The sequence below is a fragment of the Sinohyriopsis cumingii genome, chromosome 9 (assembly GCF_028554795.1).
Source record: "Sinohyriopsis cumingii isolate HCF-2022 chromosome 9, ASM2855479v2, whole genome shotgun sequence".
Taxonomy (NCBI): Eukaryota; Metazoa; Mollusca; class Bivalvia; order Unionida; family Unionidae; genus Sinohyriopsis; species Sinohyriopsis cumingii.
Genome location: NC_142969.1, coordinates 42,688,235 through 42,706,040, shown reverse-complemented (window position 1 = coordinate 42,706,040; position 17,806 = coordinate 42,688,235). Strand labels below are relative to the sequence as shown.

General features: G+C 35.7%; 1 protein-coding gene across 4 annotated transcripts in view; it reads right to left on the bottom strand.

Annotated features, from left to right (window-relative positions):
* The window catches only part of LOC149791629 (transcription factor CP2-like), a 103,980-nt gene that overhangs the window by 16,843 nt on the left and 69,331 nt on the right, over positions 1–17,806 (bottom strand). For 2 of the 4 annotated variants that reach the window (XM_089970186.1, XM_089970187.1), the window contains exons 13-16: positions 13,678–13,731; positions 6,672–6,765; positions 5,838–5,928; positions 4,792–4,841 (exon numbers count right to left, since the gene is read on the bottom strand). In XM_089970186.1, the coding sequence (XP_089826312.1) occupies positions 4,792–4,841; positions 5,838–5,928; positions 6,672–6,765; positions 13,678–13,731 (289 nt within the window). The remainder of the gene's footprint in view (positions 1–4,791; positions 4,842–5,837; positions 5,929–6,671; positions 6,766–13,677; positions 13,732–17,806) is intronic. The other 2 variants (XM_089970188.1, XM_089970189.1) reach the window with 1 other exon arrangement.

Sequence of the window (17,806 nt, the reverse complement as noted above, 5' to 3'; positions counted from 1 at the left end):
ACTACTCCAAACGAGGAACACTTCTTGCAAATTTATTTTAGAAAAAACAAAATAGAACATAAAGTCAATAGTATGATCATTGATATCTTTCCCATTAATATTAAACATCCTACATCTGGGCATTAGAATAATGTAGTCACTGAACAAAGTTCATTTTACTGTCTACACTACACTATTTACAAAGTCCACAATATTTTAGAGTGAATTTTTTAGTTCTTGTAGCTTGTCATCAAGCTGTTTTTCAAGAGCTTCAAGTTCAGCGATTTTGTTCTTTTCACTTTTCCTCAAATTATTTTGATGTCATGATAAAGGAAATTTTCCTATGAATCTTTGCTTTCAATACATAGTCATCAGCAACAGCTGTCATTGTCTCAATGTCTTTTTCAGACCTTCCTTTCTTCTTCATTCATCCCCATAAACAAAAAAAGTAAAGATATTTTTTATATTATTGCTTATTTAAAAACAGTGCATGGATATTTTAAACTATTTCACATTAGATATATTAATATTTCTCTCAGCATAACTGTATTCTAAACTTTTAGATTTATTGTGTTCACTGCATTTGTTGTTGTTGTTGTGTAGGGTTTAACGCCATTTTTCAGCACACAATAGGCTATACATGGCGGCCAGTATTAATGGTGGAGGAAGAACCTGGGAAAAACCCCAAAAAGAACCACCGACCCACGAGAAGCTACTGACAGGCTTTCTCACATACCCACATTGGCCGAATCTGAGACTCGAACCCACGCAGATAGAGGTAAGATGGCAGTGATCCGTAACGGAGAGCGCTTTACACCACTCGGCCACTTGGGGCCCCGTTCACTGCATTTATCGTCTGTCCTATTTCCACTCAATCCCAAAACAGAACCGGAATGAACTAATTTCATAATTAAGATTATATAGAGTTTCTGTTCAAAACTTGAATCTCTGTATTCACAGACATACCTCTTTCATCAAAAATGATTTCATGCTGAAGGCTTCTTGTTTTACCTGTATTAAGTGCCATTACAACAGCTTGGGGTTTTTTTTCAGCTGTATGTGACCGTGGAGCACTCTCTCCCACTGCACGCAAATTAATATCTTTCTAGCATAATTTGCATTTTGCAAAGCTTTCCAAGAAAGATCTCATAAACCAAACTTTATATTTTTCTTCATCTAGCCACCGAAGTTGGAATCGGCAGCCAGCCATGTCAAAATGAATGAATCAAATTTAAACCACTGCTACATCCAGGCATCATACAATCGGAAATTCAAAATGTACAAATGTGCAGTGGCCAGTTGTGGAAATATTTCTGTTCCAGCACAAACTTAACGAGAGATTGGGTTTTTTTGTTGTTGTTCTTTTTCCCCTTTCTTTTAATTTAATTCTGTAAAATGAAAATTATTTATTAATTCTGTTTGGTTTCATGAAAATCAAGGCTTTTCAAGGTACCCAGACAATATTTAGAATTTTCAAGGTGTTTTCAAGGTTTTGAAGGAACAATTCATTTTTCAAGGCTTTTCAAGGTCCCCTACCCTGAACACTGCATAAACCTAATCATGTTTGGATCTTACTTCAATAAGGTGTTTTTTGGATGCTTTAATGGATAAACCAAAGACAATCTGATGTTGTGACATTTGACATATTCTATGAGAAATGGCCAGCTCCATCATGTCCAACTCAAAGCTCTGATATGTCAGTTATGTTGGATAAAGAGATTGTATTCAGTATCACTTAAAGGTTTGTTTGACATTTTTTCCTGAAAAAATAATGTTGCCACTGGATACTGACAAAATTATTTCTAAATTCATTTAAAAATGTTATTTATCATAAATATCAAGAAAACCAATATATTTCATTAACTGATATATAAGAAAAGGTGTAGTTGTACCTTCCCGATTAGACTTTACTGTTATTTCAGTTTCAGTATTATCAATTTGTTGTGTATATTGTGTGCTTAATTTTTTCAGGCTATTGAGGGCAATGCCTACCAGAATTGTGCCATTATTCTGAGACGTAGATAAGATGTTTACCTGGATTTGTATAAAACACCTGCATTTTTCCCTTGGAAATTCTATTGTGTCTTATGTCATAGTATATATAGGACTTCAAGAACAATACTTATTCCTGTTTCATTTCGGTCTTTGTGATTCTATGATCTTGTACTTGTTTCAAATATAATTCTAGTAGAATTATTTAAATTATTCATTGGAAATACAATGTGCTCATTTACTTTTTGAACTAAAACACTAATTTAAAATTACCCAGAACTCATTCAAAGACATAATGGATTGTATAATTGTGGTACAGCAACACACTCAAGACTCCACCTATTCAAGACTCATGGTACACCAGCACACTGGAATTCATTTGGAACATTCTGTACTTTTGGACTTGTGCTACAACATTCAAGATTATATCTCAATTTAATTCACAACACTGTCTTTTAAAATTTCACTTTGCAATTTGGACAAATAAATTTCATTTGTTGATTTTACTGAACTTGTTTGTTTCATTTCATTCTGTTACAGTTTGCACAGAATCTTACCCTACAACTCTATTTTTCCTCTTTAATTATGATTGATTTAAACAAGTTTTACCTTTTATTATTATTTCATACACAAAAGGTCTTGAAAATAAATAACATTTATGTAACATACATGTTTGGCAATATAAGAAGTTAGTTTTGTTGTTTTCCTTAGTTCCAATTAGAGTCTATACTACCTGCTTGTTGTTTTAATGTCTGGTATGTGCTGACACAGTGCCACATACAGTGTGAGGGGCTGATGCATCAACAATCTTATGTCACCAAAGTAAAAAGCCAGGGACAATCATTTAATTGCAGGATTCTGAGATGTCTCAAGATTAGGAAATATATGTTTTCACACCCACATTATCTTACAGTTTGGGGTTGTCCAGTCTTTAAATTATTAGCATAATATAATTACTGAATAATTGTAGGGAATAATTATGAGCATCGTATAACAAATAATGCTAAGTTAGCAGCCAGTCATTTCAGCTTATCAGACATGACCAGTAAAAAGATGACGACCATGCAAGCAATTAAGACGGTGTTCAATAAATCAATGGATGACAAAACTGACATATGAGAGGTTAAATATACCTCAGGAATGAAAATGGAGCAGGGAAAAGGTTGTAAACAATGATATTTCAATGAAGTGAGAAAACTGCAAGATGTTGCTTTAAAAAGTGGACAAGTACGAAGAAAACTGGAATCTGAGGTCTTTATAACCATGCTCTATGGCACAAGCAGACCTAGTAATTATACAGTTTTTAGCAAACTTGATGACGCTTAACCTTTTGCCAAGCCAAGCCAAGCCAAGCCACATGAAATATCTTGTTAGGCTCGGAAGGGCTTCATATATGAGGCAGTGGATATAGTCCTATGGTATTACACTTGGGTAACATATTTAAAGAAAGTTGTAACTGCCTGATATGTCCAACAAATGACAGACATCTGACACATGGTATCCCCCAGTTATCCAATTATTCCTTGAAATTATTTAGTCATTATGCTTTCCCAATTATTTAAACAGGATGTAGTTTGTAAGCACAAGATAAAACCTGTTTACACTTATCTCCTGGACTAACAACAAAAACATAATATGATTCATTGAATGCCCTCAGACTTTGTACTATAGCAATCAATACATCAAATCATGTAATCTGTTACCATTATGTGGCAGTGTGTCATTGCGTTTAATAACATTACAGAGTGATAAATCCAGCTTACCATCTACACTCACTTACACTGCTGCGAGTCCAACTGCTAGCAACACACTGATCTGCTGTCGCATAATGTGCTGGCAGATCAGTGTCTTTTAGTTTGGTCTACTGGTTACTCCTAACAGACTGCACAGACCCTGATCTTCCAGTGCATTATGCAATTGCAGATTTGGGTCTGGTAAGTCTGCAGTTGGATTCAACTTAAAAGCAAGTATATATGGTAGGTCATTACTTAAACTGAACAAAACGATACAGGAACAAAACTCACATTTATTATCATTCTCAAAAACTTTCCGGAGGACTGGGTAAGATAAAACATCACTGTTAGACTCTATCAGAAATGTTTGTCAATTAAGTGTTTTGTATATCTGAATGTCACAAGTATGCAATTTTTAAACAATAAAAAATGTTTATAAACAACAAACAACGTAAAATACTGCTTTTAAACAAATTCTAGAGCAAGAAAATTCTATTTAACAAACAAATATTTAGAGTGTAAACAAAACAATCATGGAAAGAAAATACTAAAACTGAAGGAACATCAAATACTGAACAGAAATTCATGTGGCACAGAATGTCAGTCAACCTTTACCCCATTTAATCTCGAAACTCAGTAGTTCCCAGTCAATATACAACAAGTATGCAGATTTCAATTCTCAATACCCAGTCAATATACAAGTATGCAGATTTCAATTCTCAATACCCAGTCAATATACAACACATGTAGATTTCAATTCTCAATACCCAGTCAATATACAAGTATGCAGATTTCAATTTTCAATACCCAGTCAATATACAACACATGTAGATTTCAATTCTCAATACCCAGTCAATATACAAGTATGCAGATTTCAATTCTCAATACCCAGTCAATATATAACAAGTATGCAGATTTCAATTCTCAATACCCAGTCAATATATAACAAGTATGCAGATTCAATGTGTGTGTGCATATGTACACACACACACACACACACAGAGGCAATATATCATTTGCTCTGTAATAATGCTAACAAAGATGCTTCGATGTTTTCATGACATTTTTCTTAATGTCCTGTACTTACTGGCTCCAGGTTCCTGGCAGACATACAATGTTAGCCTGGGCTGTATAGGCCTGCAAAGATGCAAAATGTAAACACTAATAACAGGTAAATAAACATGAAAAGCTGGAAATTAAAATCTCAATTTTCGATCAAAGTGCATAGAAAGAAATTGATTGATGTAGTTAGTTATTATTACTGCTATCATTATTGAAGATTTTTTAAAGCTCTAAAAACCACAGTAATGGTGTCATAAAGTTATGTCAGTGATTTACACCCATCAATAAATGCCTTGATAAAGACAGCAGTTGCCAAAACATTGGCAAACAAGTAACATTTTATTATTATTCTTATTATCGTTGTTATTCTTATTACTATTATTTCAGAAGAAGTTCAAAACAGTTCTTCCTCCATTTATACTGGCCACAATGTACAGCCAATCTTGTTCTGAAAAATGCCATTAATCCCTATAACAACAACAACAACACCATCCAAAGCTCATACACCTTACACCAAGGACATAAATAGCATAGCATTCATAATATCCTGTACACCCCAATGAACTAACACCTAATAAATGTATTACTTCGTACATAGATCAACTTTTTTATTGAAATAAAAACATAAAAATTCACTTAGTGCTATGTTTCAGCAGTCATCTCCCTTGGGCCAAAAAATTCACTTCTAAGCAACTGACAAATCAGCTGCACTTAATCAGAATCTAGCCATTTTTTTTTTTATGTTGACATCTTCCAATTGTAAGAAACCATAAATAAACTCATTTCTATATATAATACAAATTATTTCATACATCTGGATCAAAAATTAAATATTAACATTTTAACTTTTGAAGCGAAGTTAGTCTAGTCTTGTTTTTACCCAGTAGTGAAATGCCAATCATGTTACTTGCACCTGAGCCACATGATCTAGTCATAACCATTTTTTTTCTGAGTTCTTACAACCCATTAGAATTTCTTTAAACAGAAATATTAAATTTTATATCCTGATAATTGATCAATCACATTGGTGATATTCCTATAATTTGTTTATTAGTTATTAAATGATCTTACCTGTTATGTAAAGCATTGTTTAATCGTATACCGTCAGCCAGGCCACATATTTGAATGAGATCATCACGTGATAACCGTAATATATCTGACCCTGCAATTCCAAAGATTAAAGACTAAAATTAGCCAGTGATCGATGTACTTCTGAAAGCAGTATCTAGATATTTTTTAAAGATAAAGTAAAAATAAAAGCCCAAGTGGGAAGGAGATCACTCACTTGCCAGACATTTACAAAAAAACAAACAAATGCACGAGGTTAGGAAATGAAATATGAGGGTTTTGGGTGCTTTCTTTCAACATTTCTTAAAATTTTGTTTAATGGTTATGATAGTTGTTTCAATGTTTTACTCTACATTTTTCAACCATATCTGATGATAGATCAGCATCATTTGTATAAAATTTAAAGGCCTTTAGACCAGAATGCTTCCAGTCAAATTTGAATAAATTTTTTAAATACTGGATATTTATTAAAAATGTTTCTATTTTATGTACCAAGAGCTATAATTGAAGGCAAGTCTGTACCATGAAATTATACAAAAAATGCTGAGAAGTTTTTAAGATGCGATTTAATGTTTCATATTTTTAGCAATGGTAGCCATACCGGATTATGTATGAACATGATTTGTGCTAATTTACGGTCAAGAAAAGTAATAACACACTTGTGGATATGGATGATGGATTCCCCAAAACAGGCTATCACATAATCTCTTCTAGTCAATTACCAGTAGACCTATAAAATTAGCCAACTGTAATAACCTATCTCTAGCTTACTATAACACATAGTTCTTACTGCAATGTATGTGGCCACAAAGTTATAGGTGAATAAATTCTTGTTACCTGAAAAATTTTGGAAAACCCTCGCGTAACTTGTGAATCTATTTAATTGCAACCACTGTTGTACTTCTTTGGCTGCTGCTTCTGATGACAGAGGCTGAAAAGAAAACAAATATATATAAACTAATATTCAGAAAGACATTAGCTTTCTTTTTTAAATATCCATGAAACCTGAAATCTTTATGGCACTAAGACAAATCACACTGAGCATAATTATGCAATATGGCATTAAGAGTTTAGAAAAATAATTGTCAAACATGTTTTATTACAACACAATGTTGTCACATAAAGCTATTAATTTACCCCTGAATGTACAGTCTGCAAAATAAATGTCAATCGGCAGGATTGTTTATTGATGTGCCAAGCAAGAAAACTAGGTTGCATGATATCTTTACTTGCTAATGAAGAACACTTACATAACTTTTTGATACTTTTTTAATAAAGGAAGAAGTCTGGCTACTGTTCTGAGGTTTTCTTTTCTTTTGTTGGTAAAATTATGTAAGTCTGTGTATGTACTATGTATTGCAATTGAGAGATAAATGTACATTTTTAATTTAAATCCAAATACCTCCATCTGAGATCCTCAAATTTTCAGGACATTTTGTTTACAAAATTTAACATGGCAGCCAAATATTTGCAAAACATTTAAAGACTATATAACACCTTGTAACACAACTGAAAGGTCTGTATCAATTTCAGTTACTCATCTGATGCTGCTTTAGTTTGATTATTATACTTCTATGATTGACTGGTTAAATCACAAACTAATTATTTAGAACTGATCTTTTTACTAACAAAAATGTTTTTCATAAGAGGGGATTAAAATTAAATTACTATACAATACTTATCTGTGCAGTTTTGGGAATGGAAAAATACTGGATCAACCAGTCTGACTTCCTTTACAGGTCATAAAAGTGTATTTTCACTCTTTTCTAGAATCCGAACTAATGAAGGACACAAGAAATGGGTGGGAGTAGAGCAGTGATGGGTTAAGTATTACAAACGTAATACGAAATTTAACATCAGTACCTGTCAAAATTATTTAGCTAAATTTGCCAACAAGGAAAGAGGATGAAGAATTATATTGTAAAAGAGTAAAAAGTAAAAAATTTCTCACCTTGTAGCCCAGCCATCAACTGCCATTTTACAGCAGCAGTCTGGGTCACTGTTTGTAAAGCAAATGTTGGACTCAGAGAACAAACACCTTGCTTCTGGTTTGCTAAGGACCAAAGAATAAAGAAAATTGTGTGCGACTGCCAGAATGCAACCTTCAAAACATGAGTGACCAAGGCAGACCCAGGAAGCTGAGATAGCCCTTACTTCATCAGCTCTTATCATCAGGTCTTTTTCAGTGAAAGACTAATCAACTCCCTGATGTTTGGCAAAATCCATCTCTCGTGGATGCCGAAATATCAGTCAAGCCCCTTAAGTGGAGAAAAAGCATTTCCTACCATTCCTCCTCCCTTCAGCAACTGCATAATAAAACTGAAGTGTTAACTAGACAATGGTGTCTTTCATGAATAGCACAGATGCAACTGAGACCAGGGATCGCTATCAAGGATCTTGGTACTGATGGAAGCTGCTTTTTTCCAGAAAAACCTGGCTGAAAAGGAGTGTGTGTATGTGTTTGGATTTTAATGCAGTTATTTCACTAAGATGTCTGCAGTGTGTCAATTTATAGTGATTTCTAGCACTCTGGCATCAGGCCACAGACATGTTGCATCATGTCCCACCCAGTCACATCATCCTGAAAACCAGGCCAACCAGTCCTAACACTAACCTCTTAATGTTGAGCACCAAGCTAGACAGCTACTAGTACCATTTTATAAGTCTTTGGTATGACTCTGTTGGGATTCAAACCCGTGACCTACATCCAAGGCAGATGCTCTAACCACTTAGGCCACTGGAGCGGTTGGCTGAGAAGGAAACAGAATTGTAATTCATACTGAAGCAAGCACATCCTTCCTTGATTAATAAAACATGTAGTTTGCTTCTTTTCCATACTGATGCAACATAAACTTAATATTTTCAATGAAGGATCACTCAATTTTTCACAAGTGTTAATAGTCCACAAAACGCATGAAAGGTTCCATCTTAGCATCAATGGTGATATACCGATCTCTGCAGCTTTAATAAGATCTGCCAGATGAGGATCTGAGTTAAGTAAGTGAAATCTTGAGAATTTAAGATTGTTTGAATGGGCCGACATATGATCTTTAATTGTGGTGTCCAAATATTGCTCCTTGAAAAGAAAAAGTAGAAAATCAGCCACTGCAGGAAGAGGGATTAACCCATTTCCTACTTCACCAACCACATTAGCTTCTTCATTTTGCATCACAGACCTTAGATGGAGAAAGCTTTTGTGCCTGGATGGTGCAGTCGGCACCCTTGCCTGAAAACATTATGCAACACCCTGGGTTGGTTGATCAATAGGACCAAGAGGTTGCTGAACCAAGACTTCTGAGGCCACAAAGGGGTGACCTGGATAACCCATGCTTTGGATTTCCTGACCTTGCAAAGTACCTGTGGAATCAACCTGAAAGGTGGGAATGCATAAATAAACAACTGATTCCACTTCAGGCTCAAGACACCCACTGCCCAAACTCCTTGATCCCACTTCAGGCTGAAGACACCCACTGCCCAAACTTCTTGATCCCACTTCAGGCAGAAGACACCCACTGCCCAAACTCCTTGGTCTGGGTATGGGGAAACATAAAATGGAAGTTTGTTGTCGAGTTTCATTGGAAACAAATCCACTAGAGGTCCTCCCTGACTCTGCAACTGTTTTATGCAGACACCATTCTGTTGGGAAAACCCTGTTTGTTCTTGACCAACTGCCCACATGGATTTATTTTTACTGGAATGCGATGAACTCAGCATGTAATCCTTTCTGACCCTCCCCAGCATAGAATGTTCCAGACTTCAATGCAGAGAGAAGGACCATGAGTAGCTCCTTTTCATCTGAGGTATGCAATGACCAAGGTGTTGTATAATGAGGTAGGAACACAAACATCCCTTTGTGAAAAGGGCAGAAGACATCCTCACCTTACCTATGCATCTCCGTCTTGAATACAATTGATGTTATTTGGGAGTGGGCTTACAGGAGTGTTGGCTACTTTGCTGCTGTGGTTGCCTACTTTTCTTCTACTGTCCCATAATTCATTCAGACCATGTTCATTTATTGGCCAGTTGTGGTCCTTAAAATCATGAGATACAACAGCAGGAATGAGATAGCCAAATAGTCTCAGATTCCAGGGGTACAGCCCTAAGAAGATTTCTGCTATACACTAACAAAATCTTTGAGGTGTCTAATGTGACACTGCATAGGTAGAAGAGCTCTGGCGACATAGATGCCCTGTGGAACCATTCATGATGCTCTGTGGAACCAACTATAATAAAGTTCACTGCATTAAATAACAATAATGCAACTAGCTGATGAACCCCCTGTACAATATGTAAACACTTAAAAGTGAAAAGAATGAAGGGACAATTGTAATGACCCATTAGAATATTCTACGTATTGCTCCAAGTAATTTCTGAACTCATGAGCAGTAGAAGGGGTAGGTGGCTCTTCATGCATAAAGCACTAAATAAATTATCACTGGACTTTCAAAATGAACCTTTTGCTAAATGAGGACTGAGGATTAACAAAGAAATGATAAAGCACAAACAGCACTGTAACATAGATGCCATGTGGAACCATTCATGATGCCATGTGGAACCATTCATGATGCCATGTGGTGATAAAGCACAAACAGCACTGTAACATAGATGCCATGTGGAACCATTCATGATGTCATGTGGAACCATTCATGATGCCATGTGGTGATAAAGCACAAACAGCACTGTAACATAGATGCCATGTGGAACCATTCATGATGCCATGTGGAACCATTCATGATGCCATGTGGTGATAAAGCACAAGCAGCACTGTAACATTTTTTCTATGAGAAGGAATGAGGATGTTGTTATTATACATAGGCCTATGATCAGAAGTCAGACTGAGTCGATGCACATGTTTCAAGAATTTATAGAACTGGTGGATGGTGCATCTAGCAGGGACATGGGTTTATCCATTTTAGAAAGATTAAGCTAAACAAAAGTGACAGGTATCATATTACTGTGATTAGACATATTTCTCCCAACAACAGTGTTTTATTCCACTCTACTGGTTTAAAAAAAAAAAAGTAATTAATAACTTACAACAAACTTACCACATCCAAAATATTTAATACCTAACTGACAAGCATTTCTGCTAAAGCTGGATGGTGACATTTTATTTGATCAGATCCCCTAATAAATCTTTTAGAAGATGACAATAAATTTTAGCTGTTGTTACATGTGCTAGTATTTTCTTTTCCTAAATTTGTCTTAGTCTTTCACATATTTTTTTTGAAAAGGTATGACGTACTGTCATACTGGCGTAAGGAACCAATATAATATCTATAGTACACACCCCGTGGCACTTGTTCATTAATATGGATTTTGTAAAATCTAACAGACAAGCTTTCACACATCTACTCCTCTTGTTTAGTGGATAAAGAGTGCTTAATCACTTTGGTAAAGATAATAACCAGACAAGCTAAGTTACTGACATCTCTATTGTCTGACAAAAAAAAATGTCTAAACTAGACCCAGTCATCTATGAATTAAGCTTAGTCCCTAACACCTTTACTGCTTGTAAACAATCTATAAGCTGTATCTAGCACCATTTGAAACTTACCGGTACTGCATTAATGTGTTCATTTGGCAGTTTATTGGTTAACAAATTAAAGACAAGTTGATATTATGGTATTTGAAAAATCATATCATGTAAGTCAGGCAAAAAGTTAAGGACCTCTGATTATCAGTTTTCTGCCATAACTGATAACAATAATTTCTACAACTCCAGGCAAGTTCAAAATCTGAAATACATCATATTCCTATTTTTTTCTGGACACAAAATATTAACAAAATCAACTGATTAACGCCCAACAAGATTCAAACATTGCTAGCAATGTATCTCTAACCACAACCATGACCCAGATTATAATTATGTATAAAACTGCTGACTGAAACCCTTGAAAATTTTAAATATAATATTTTCTTTCAAAAATGCAAGAATAAATCTTCAAACAACAATTCCAAATAAAGCAAGGATTCCCTCAATATGCAAATGAACCAAATTACTTTGACTAGTTCAGAAATTTAATCACAGAATAAAGTTATTTTTAATGTTCGAATATGTCTGAAGATGAAATGAACTACATCCAAAATGAGGTTATCAAGAAGAAACCTTCCAATTTAATAAAATTGAGATGACAAGAACTTGTGTGACCTCTCTGTTTATGCAACTGTGTAATCAAAAGTGGTGTCAGCTGTTTTTACTGTTGCCCATGGAAAACATCAACAGTTAGTTCATACAATATATAGGGTAACCAATGCTGTTTCAATTACGGTCAATCACCTGGTCCAAGGTGTGAGTAAAGCGTTCTTAAGTTCATGTTCCAAGTTGAATTTTTCATTTTTAATTGGATTTTTAAAAAAAAATGGAAATGTCTGAAGATTGTACATACAACTGAAAAGTATTCCATTTTAAATTAAAGTGTCTGGAAAAACTTATCTGCATTTTTCCATTAATGACGGTATGTACGTCAGTGTATCCCCCTATAGATACAATACTTGGGAGTCAAAATTCTCCTTGGTGTAGAAATGGATGTAAGACTGAGTAAATATAAATTCAGGTATCAAAACTGGGGGTCAAATAAAAATTGTTGGGGGTCCCTGAAGCACAAATGAGGGTAAAGGGAAACAATGACTTACATGGACACATTGCTAATGTCTAAGAAAACACAAAATTATCTCACTTTAAACAAAAAAAGAAGTAATTTGAATCAACACTTGCCACATTCACAAACACAAACAAGAAATTAGTCTAGGGGTCAAGAATGCTTTCAACATTTGTCAGTGAAGTTGCTAAACATGCATGAAAAAACAAGCTCATCAATCTTTAACAGGAGGACAGTTAAGTACATCTAAACAAGTACTTATTTCTTACCTAAAGTACAATGTCTATCATCTAAATGACAAGGTATGTTAAACAATTAAACAAACATGCCCATTTGCACACTATTACATACATTTTTATGAAGGAATAGAATATGCATCATGGAAACTTGGTCATAGTGACCGAATTTTGGCATACACATTTCCTTCCAGATGCCTGCATGCATATTATCAGTAGCTTGGAAGAAACAGGAAAGATGCTCACTATAAAACACATGGGCAAAAATATAACATTTCAGCACTGTCAAGACATCAGAACAAGTAGGTCACAATGACCTATATTTGGTAGTGTAGTGATTTATTCATTGGCTGCATGAACATTTCAAAGTTTGGGACATTGCAGCCAAGGTATGAAACTAAAGCATATACATTACAACATATATGACATGACACACAACGGGAACAGCATAAGAAATAGGTCAAATTGACAAACAAAAATGCTGACACTTTTAACTGCAATTAATTACATGACTTCATTCCAAGGAATACCCAAATGCAACTTTACTTTCAACTAGTGAACCAATATTGAAATTCAAGTCTTGAGACAAGTTTTCATTAATTTTGAACACACATTCAGAAGTTGATCACAGCAACCTAATTAAAGCAACCACAATGGCACAAGATTGTAAATCTCTGTGCTAAAGATACCCATGCTACTATTAATAGCACTGACAGGTCCACATTGCTGGTGGCCTTTGTAATGTATCAGTCACATGTACTTTCTAAAAATTTGTGCAATGGATGCATAACCTCATGGACTTTTTTTCTGGGTTACATTATACAAGTTAGCAGCCCAAAACTTATCACTGCTTTCTGTTTAGTTACATAATAATGCAGTGAAACCGTAAGAGAAAGCTTCACTTGCTACACGAGATGCTTCTGATCAAATAGAGGCTTAACTAATGCATGCTCAGAAAAACTGGTTTGATTGGTAGGGTATGGATGCACAGCCCTATTAGCTGACCTGTTGATTCTGCACCTTTGATCTGTATACACCGCAATATACAGTGTCCTTCAGCTAGTAAGGAATACAAAAGTTTATAATGGGTGAATACAATAATAACAAATTTGAGAAAATGGCAGTTTGAAGCAACAAGATTTGGTGATGCAAAACTTTAAAAGTTTTATAAACCTTAAAAACTAATCAACAGCATTACATAATAAGAAAGGAGGCCATCAAAATTTACCTATTTCTAACCAAATGAGTAACAGGTTTAAGGTATTTTTCATGTCAATTTATGTTACTAATGTGCAAAAACTAACTTTAGATGAAAAAAGGAGAGGTAAAGCAAACAAAAATTAAATATCTACCTTCACATAAAGGTCAGAGAACTGATGAAATACCTTCTTAATCTATAATACACAGATTCTTTAATTAGTCTATGGATATATATGCAAATTTTCCATGTCACAATAAAAGACATGTACATTGCTAATCTGGACTTGTACAAAAAGATCTCAAATACAGGCATAGTGAAAAACAGCAAAGAAAATGAACTTAATTTATTTTTTTCAAGGATATTATCAGCATTGGTTATTTTTGGAACAATTTTTCTGATATTCGACATAGATGACAGGATAAAAGTATGAAGAATAAAAGAAAAAGCAAATTTTACAGTTAATTATGTTTCTCTGAGAATATTTACCTGATCCCATTAACATTATTAATGTCAATAACTGCTAACTCCCAAACTGAATCCAACCAAAAGATGAAAATTCGTCTTTTCTGTCTATATCATAGACAAGGGCCAATAACTCTTGTTCATTACCTCCACTTGAAATTTGAATCTTTAAGCTGAGTGCCCCACTAATGAGGATGTTAGCAGTGTGTGGTGGTTAGGAGGGTCTTCAAGTAATGTGATCAGGTAAATATTCTCAGAGAAATGTAATTTACTTCAAATTTTGGTGTCTCCTTTGAATATACTCCCAATCACATTAACATTAGGATAACAGATAATAGGTGACGGGAATGCTAAGCATCCTACCTATACTTTGGGTACCATTCCAAGTGAAAAAGACTCGATTCCCTACGTGAACGATGACCCATTTTCATGCTTATAGCAACTCAGCCATGACCACTATCAGGGTAAGATGACAATTGAAATCTGCTTACCATCCAAATTCCCTGGCAAATCCAGTAAGTTAAGAGGCTGTGTTGATTTAATTTGGCCTTGTGGTCATCTGAGCCACATCCACAAGATACAAGAGTTAAAGTTTGTCTCTGCAAAGCTAGATCCCCAAGATTAAAACTCCAGATAGTTGACTCTGCATGCCAGTCAGCAGTTTCTATAATGCCTCAGATCAAAACGTTGTGTTCAAATTTGAGGCTCACAGATATAGTTGTAATTTCATGAGTTGAAATCCTCACAAGGTGATTTCGATCTTCTGAGATGTCACAGTATGCTAAATATGCCAAGTGCAATGGGGAAAAAGAGTCATATGCAGTTGCTATGACTAGTCTGTACACTTCAAGTAGTACTTGTGGGTGTGAACAAGGTTTTGTATGGCAGCTGCTCTCAACTTATCTACAGATGACACGAAGCATATGACAACTCTCTGATTGACCATTAACAGTGACTGATTCCTAGCCATGATGCCTGCTTGTGTCATGAGGTTCACCAAACCATCCAATCTGAACTGAAGGTACTTTGTGTTGAATGAAAGGGCATGATTTGTATAACAACAGTTCCAGCGAGATCATGCCTAACAGAATGAACTTCTCTGAGTTGAGCATTGTTAGGACCAGGGCCACGGACAGGGTAGAAGAACTAGGACAAAATTCCAGGGAACCATGACAGTCAGGGGTCAACTGCCATTACAATTTCTAATTCATAGAGGCCTACAAGAGAATTTTTTGTAGGTCCCAAAAATACTGTCCAGTGCCATGGTTAGGACCATGCTAGTAGGTCTGATAGATCTTTATGATGACTAATATCTCTTCTGCCATTATGCATGAATGTGTCAAGTATCATGGAGCAGTAGTATTTGATGATAACTAGATCCAACATAAGGCAAGAGAAATAAGTCAGTCGGATGCAGGACTGAGCCACTCTAAGGGACAATAGCACTGATTCAAAGATAGTCCCTGAAAACAAGCACATTTGCATCACAAGTCTTCTAAGTGGAGAGCCTTCCTGCTCTTGAGATTCTCTCTAAAACTGAAGGTTTGAATTTTTGCTGACAATCCTGATAAGAGCCAGATGTGAAGGAGATGATGGTCTGGGGAGGGGTAAAACACCTGTGACCTTAGCTGTTTGGGGAGATTCAGTTTGGCCATAATCTGACTGGGTAGGTCTATTGCTAGCTCAAGAAGATTGTTTACCCAGGACTAATTCATTCTGAAACAGGCAATCAGCGTTATCTTGCAATCTGGACCCCATATTTTCTGCACTAATTTTGAAACCAAGACCATCTTCTCCGACTCACTATCAGTACTTCAATCACTACACAATAGAAAACTTGAGAATCCATTATTGAAAAACATACTCGACAAAAATACCGAGATGAGTGTCTCCCACAATATAATATACTGTTTGTTACCTAGCCATATTGGTATTAAAGGTAACGTAAAAGTGGATTGCGTTGCTAAAATGGCCCTTACTCAAGAACCATCTGATTTTAAAATACCATATACTAATTTTAAACCTAGTGTCAGAAAGTCCTTATGTCAGAGGTAGCAGGCATCATGGAATGATGCACTGAATAACAAACTTCATGCAATCAAGCCAACTCTAGGAGAATGGACTCCTTCCTACAGAACCATGCGTAGGGAGGAGGTAGTCATTGCAAGAATCCGAATTGGTCATACTTATATCACAAACTCCCACATATTAAAAGGTGAAGACCCACCAGAGTGTGTTTCTTGCAATGAACCATTCACTGTCAAACACTTTATGATAGAGTGTTTTGACCTGCAACCTACACGCAATCAGTATTACAATGTGCATGACATGAAGGAACTTTCTGATACTATAAACATAACTCGTATTATAGAGTTCCTGAAAGCAGTGAATATTTACTCTAAGCTCTAACTTTTATGCTATCACCTTGTGCAGTCTTATGCAATATATATACCATCCCTTTTTAATACCTTTTCATCATTTTTCACTAACATACAACATTTACATCCCCCAGGGAAGCTTTATTTTGCACTGCAACCATCTTACCGTTTCAATTTCAACTAATTGTTTTTTTATATCGCTGGTTGATATGAGACTTTTTATAATTTTTAAAAGATAATACATATAACATTTTGTATGGCACTAAATAGCCTAAAACAGTGCTGATGTGCCGTTAAAAATAAAATCAATCAATCAATCAACGAAACCAAGACTAGAGGGGTGGGGGTGGTAATCTAAGGCCCATAACCCCTCCTACTTGATTGACAGTGCATCGATGGCGTAAACTTTTGGGTCCAGGACTGGTAAGACAAAGTGGGCAGCTTGTGGTTCCACCTTGTTACAAACAGGTCAATCATTGGATGCTCCCAAACAACACTGGCCAGAACACTGAGCCTTCTGGGAAAGTTTGATTTGCACAATGATCTGAAGTTGGTAACATCAATACATAAACTGCCAGGGGTCTCGAGTGGCCGAGTGGTCTAAAGCGCTCTCCATTACAGATCACTGCCATCTCACCTCTGTCTGCATGGGTTCGAGTCTCAGATTCGGCCAATGTGGGTATGTGAGAAAGCTTGCCAGTAGCTTCTCGAGGGTTGGTGGTTCTTTCCGGGGATTTCCCGGTTTCTTCCTCCACCATTAATACTGGCCGCCATGTATAGCCTATCATGTGCAGAAAAATGGCGTTGAACCCTACAACAACAATAACAACAACAACACAAACTGCCAAAACAACATGCGCAGGTAAGGCAATTTGGTGCCCACGTTTGATAGGTAAGTCACCGCTACAGAGCCATCTAATTTAATCAGGAATGACTACTTACAGAATTTACCCTTCTGGAGCTAAAAGGCATTTATTTCTATAAAGTTCATGTGAAGAGGTTATTCCTGTTTCACACTAATCATACATGTACTGGCTGAGATGTATGTATTGGTGTCCTTGAACCTTAAACCTAAACCAGGATACAGGAGGCA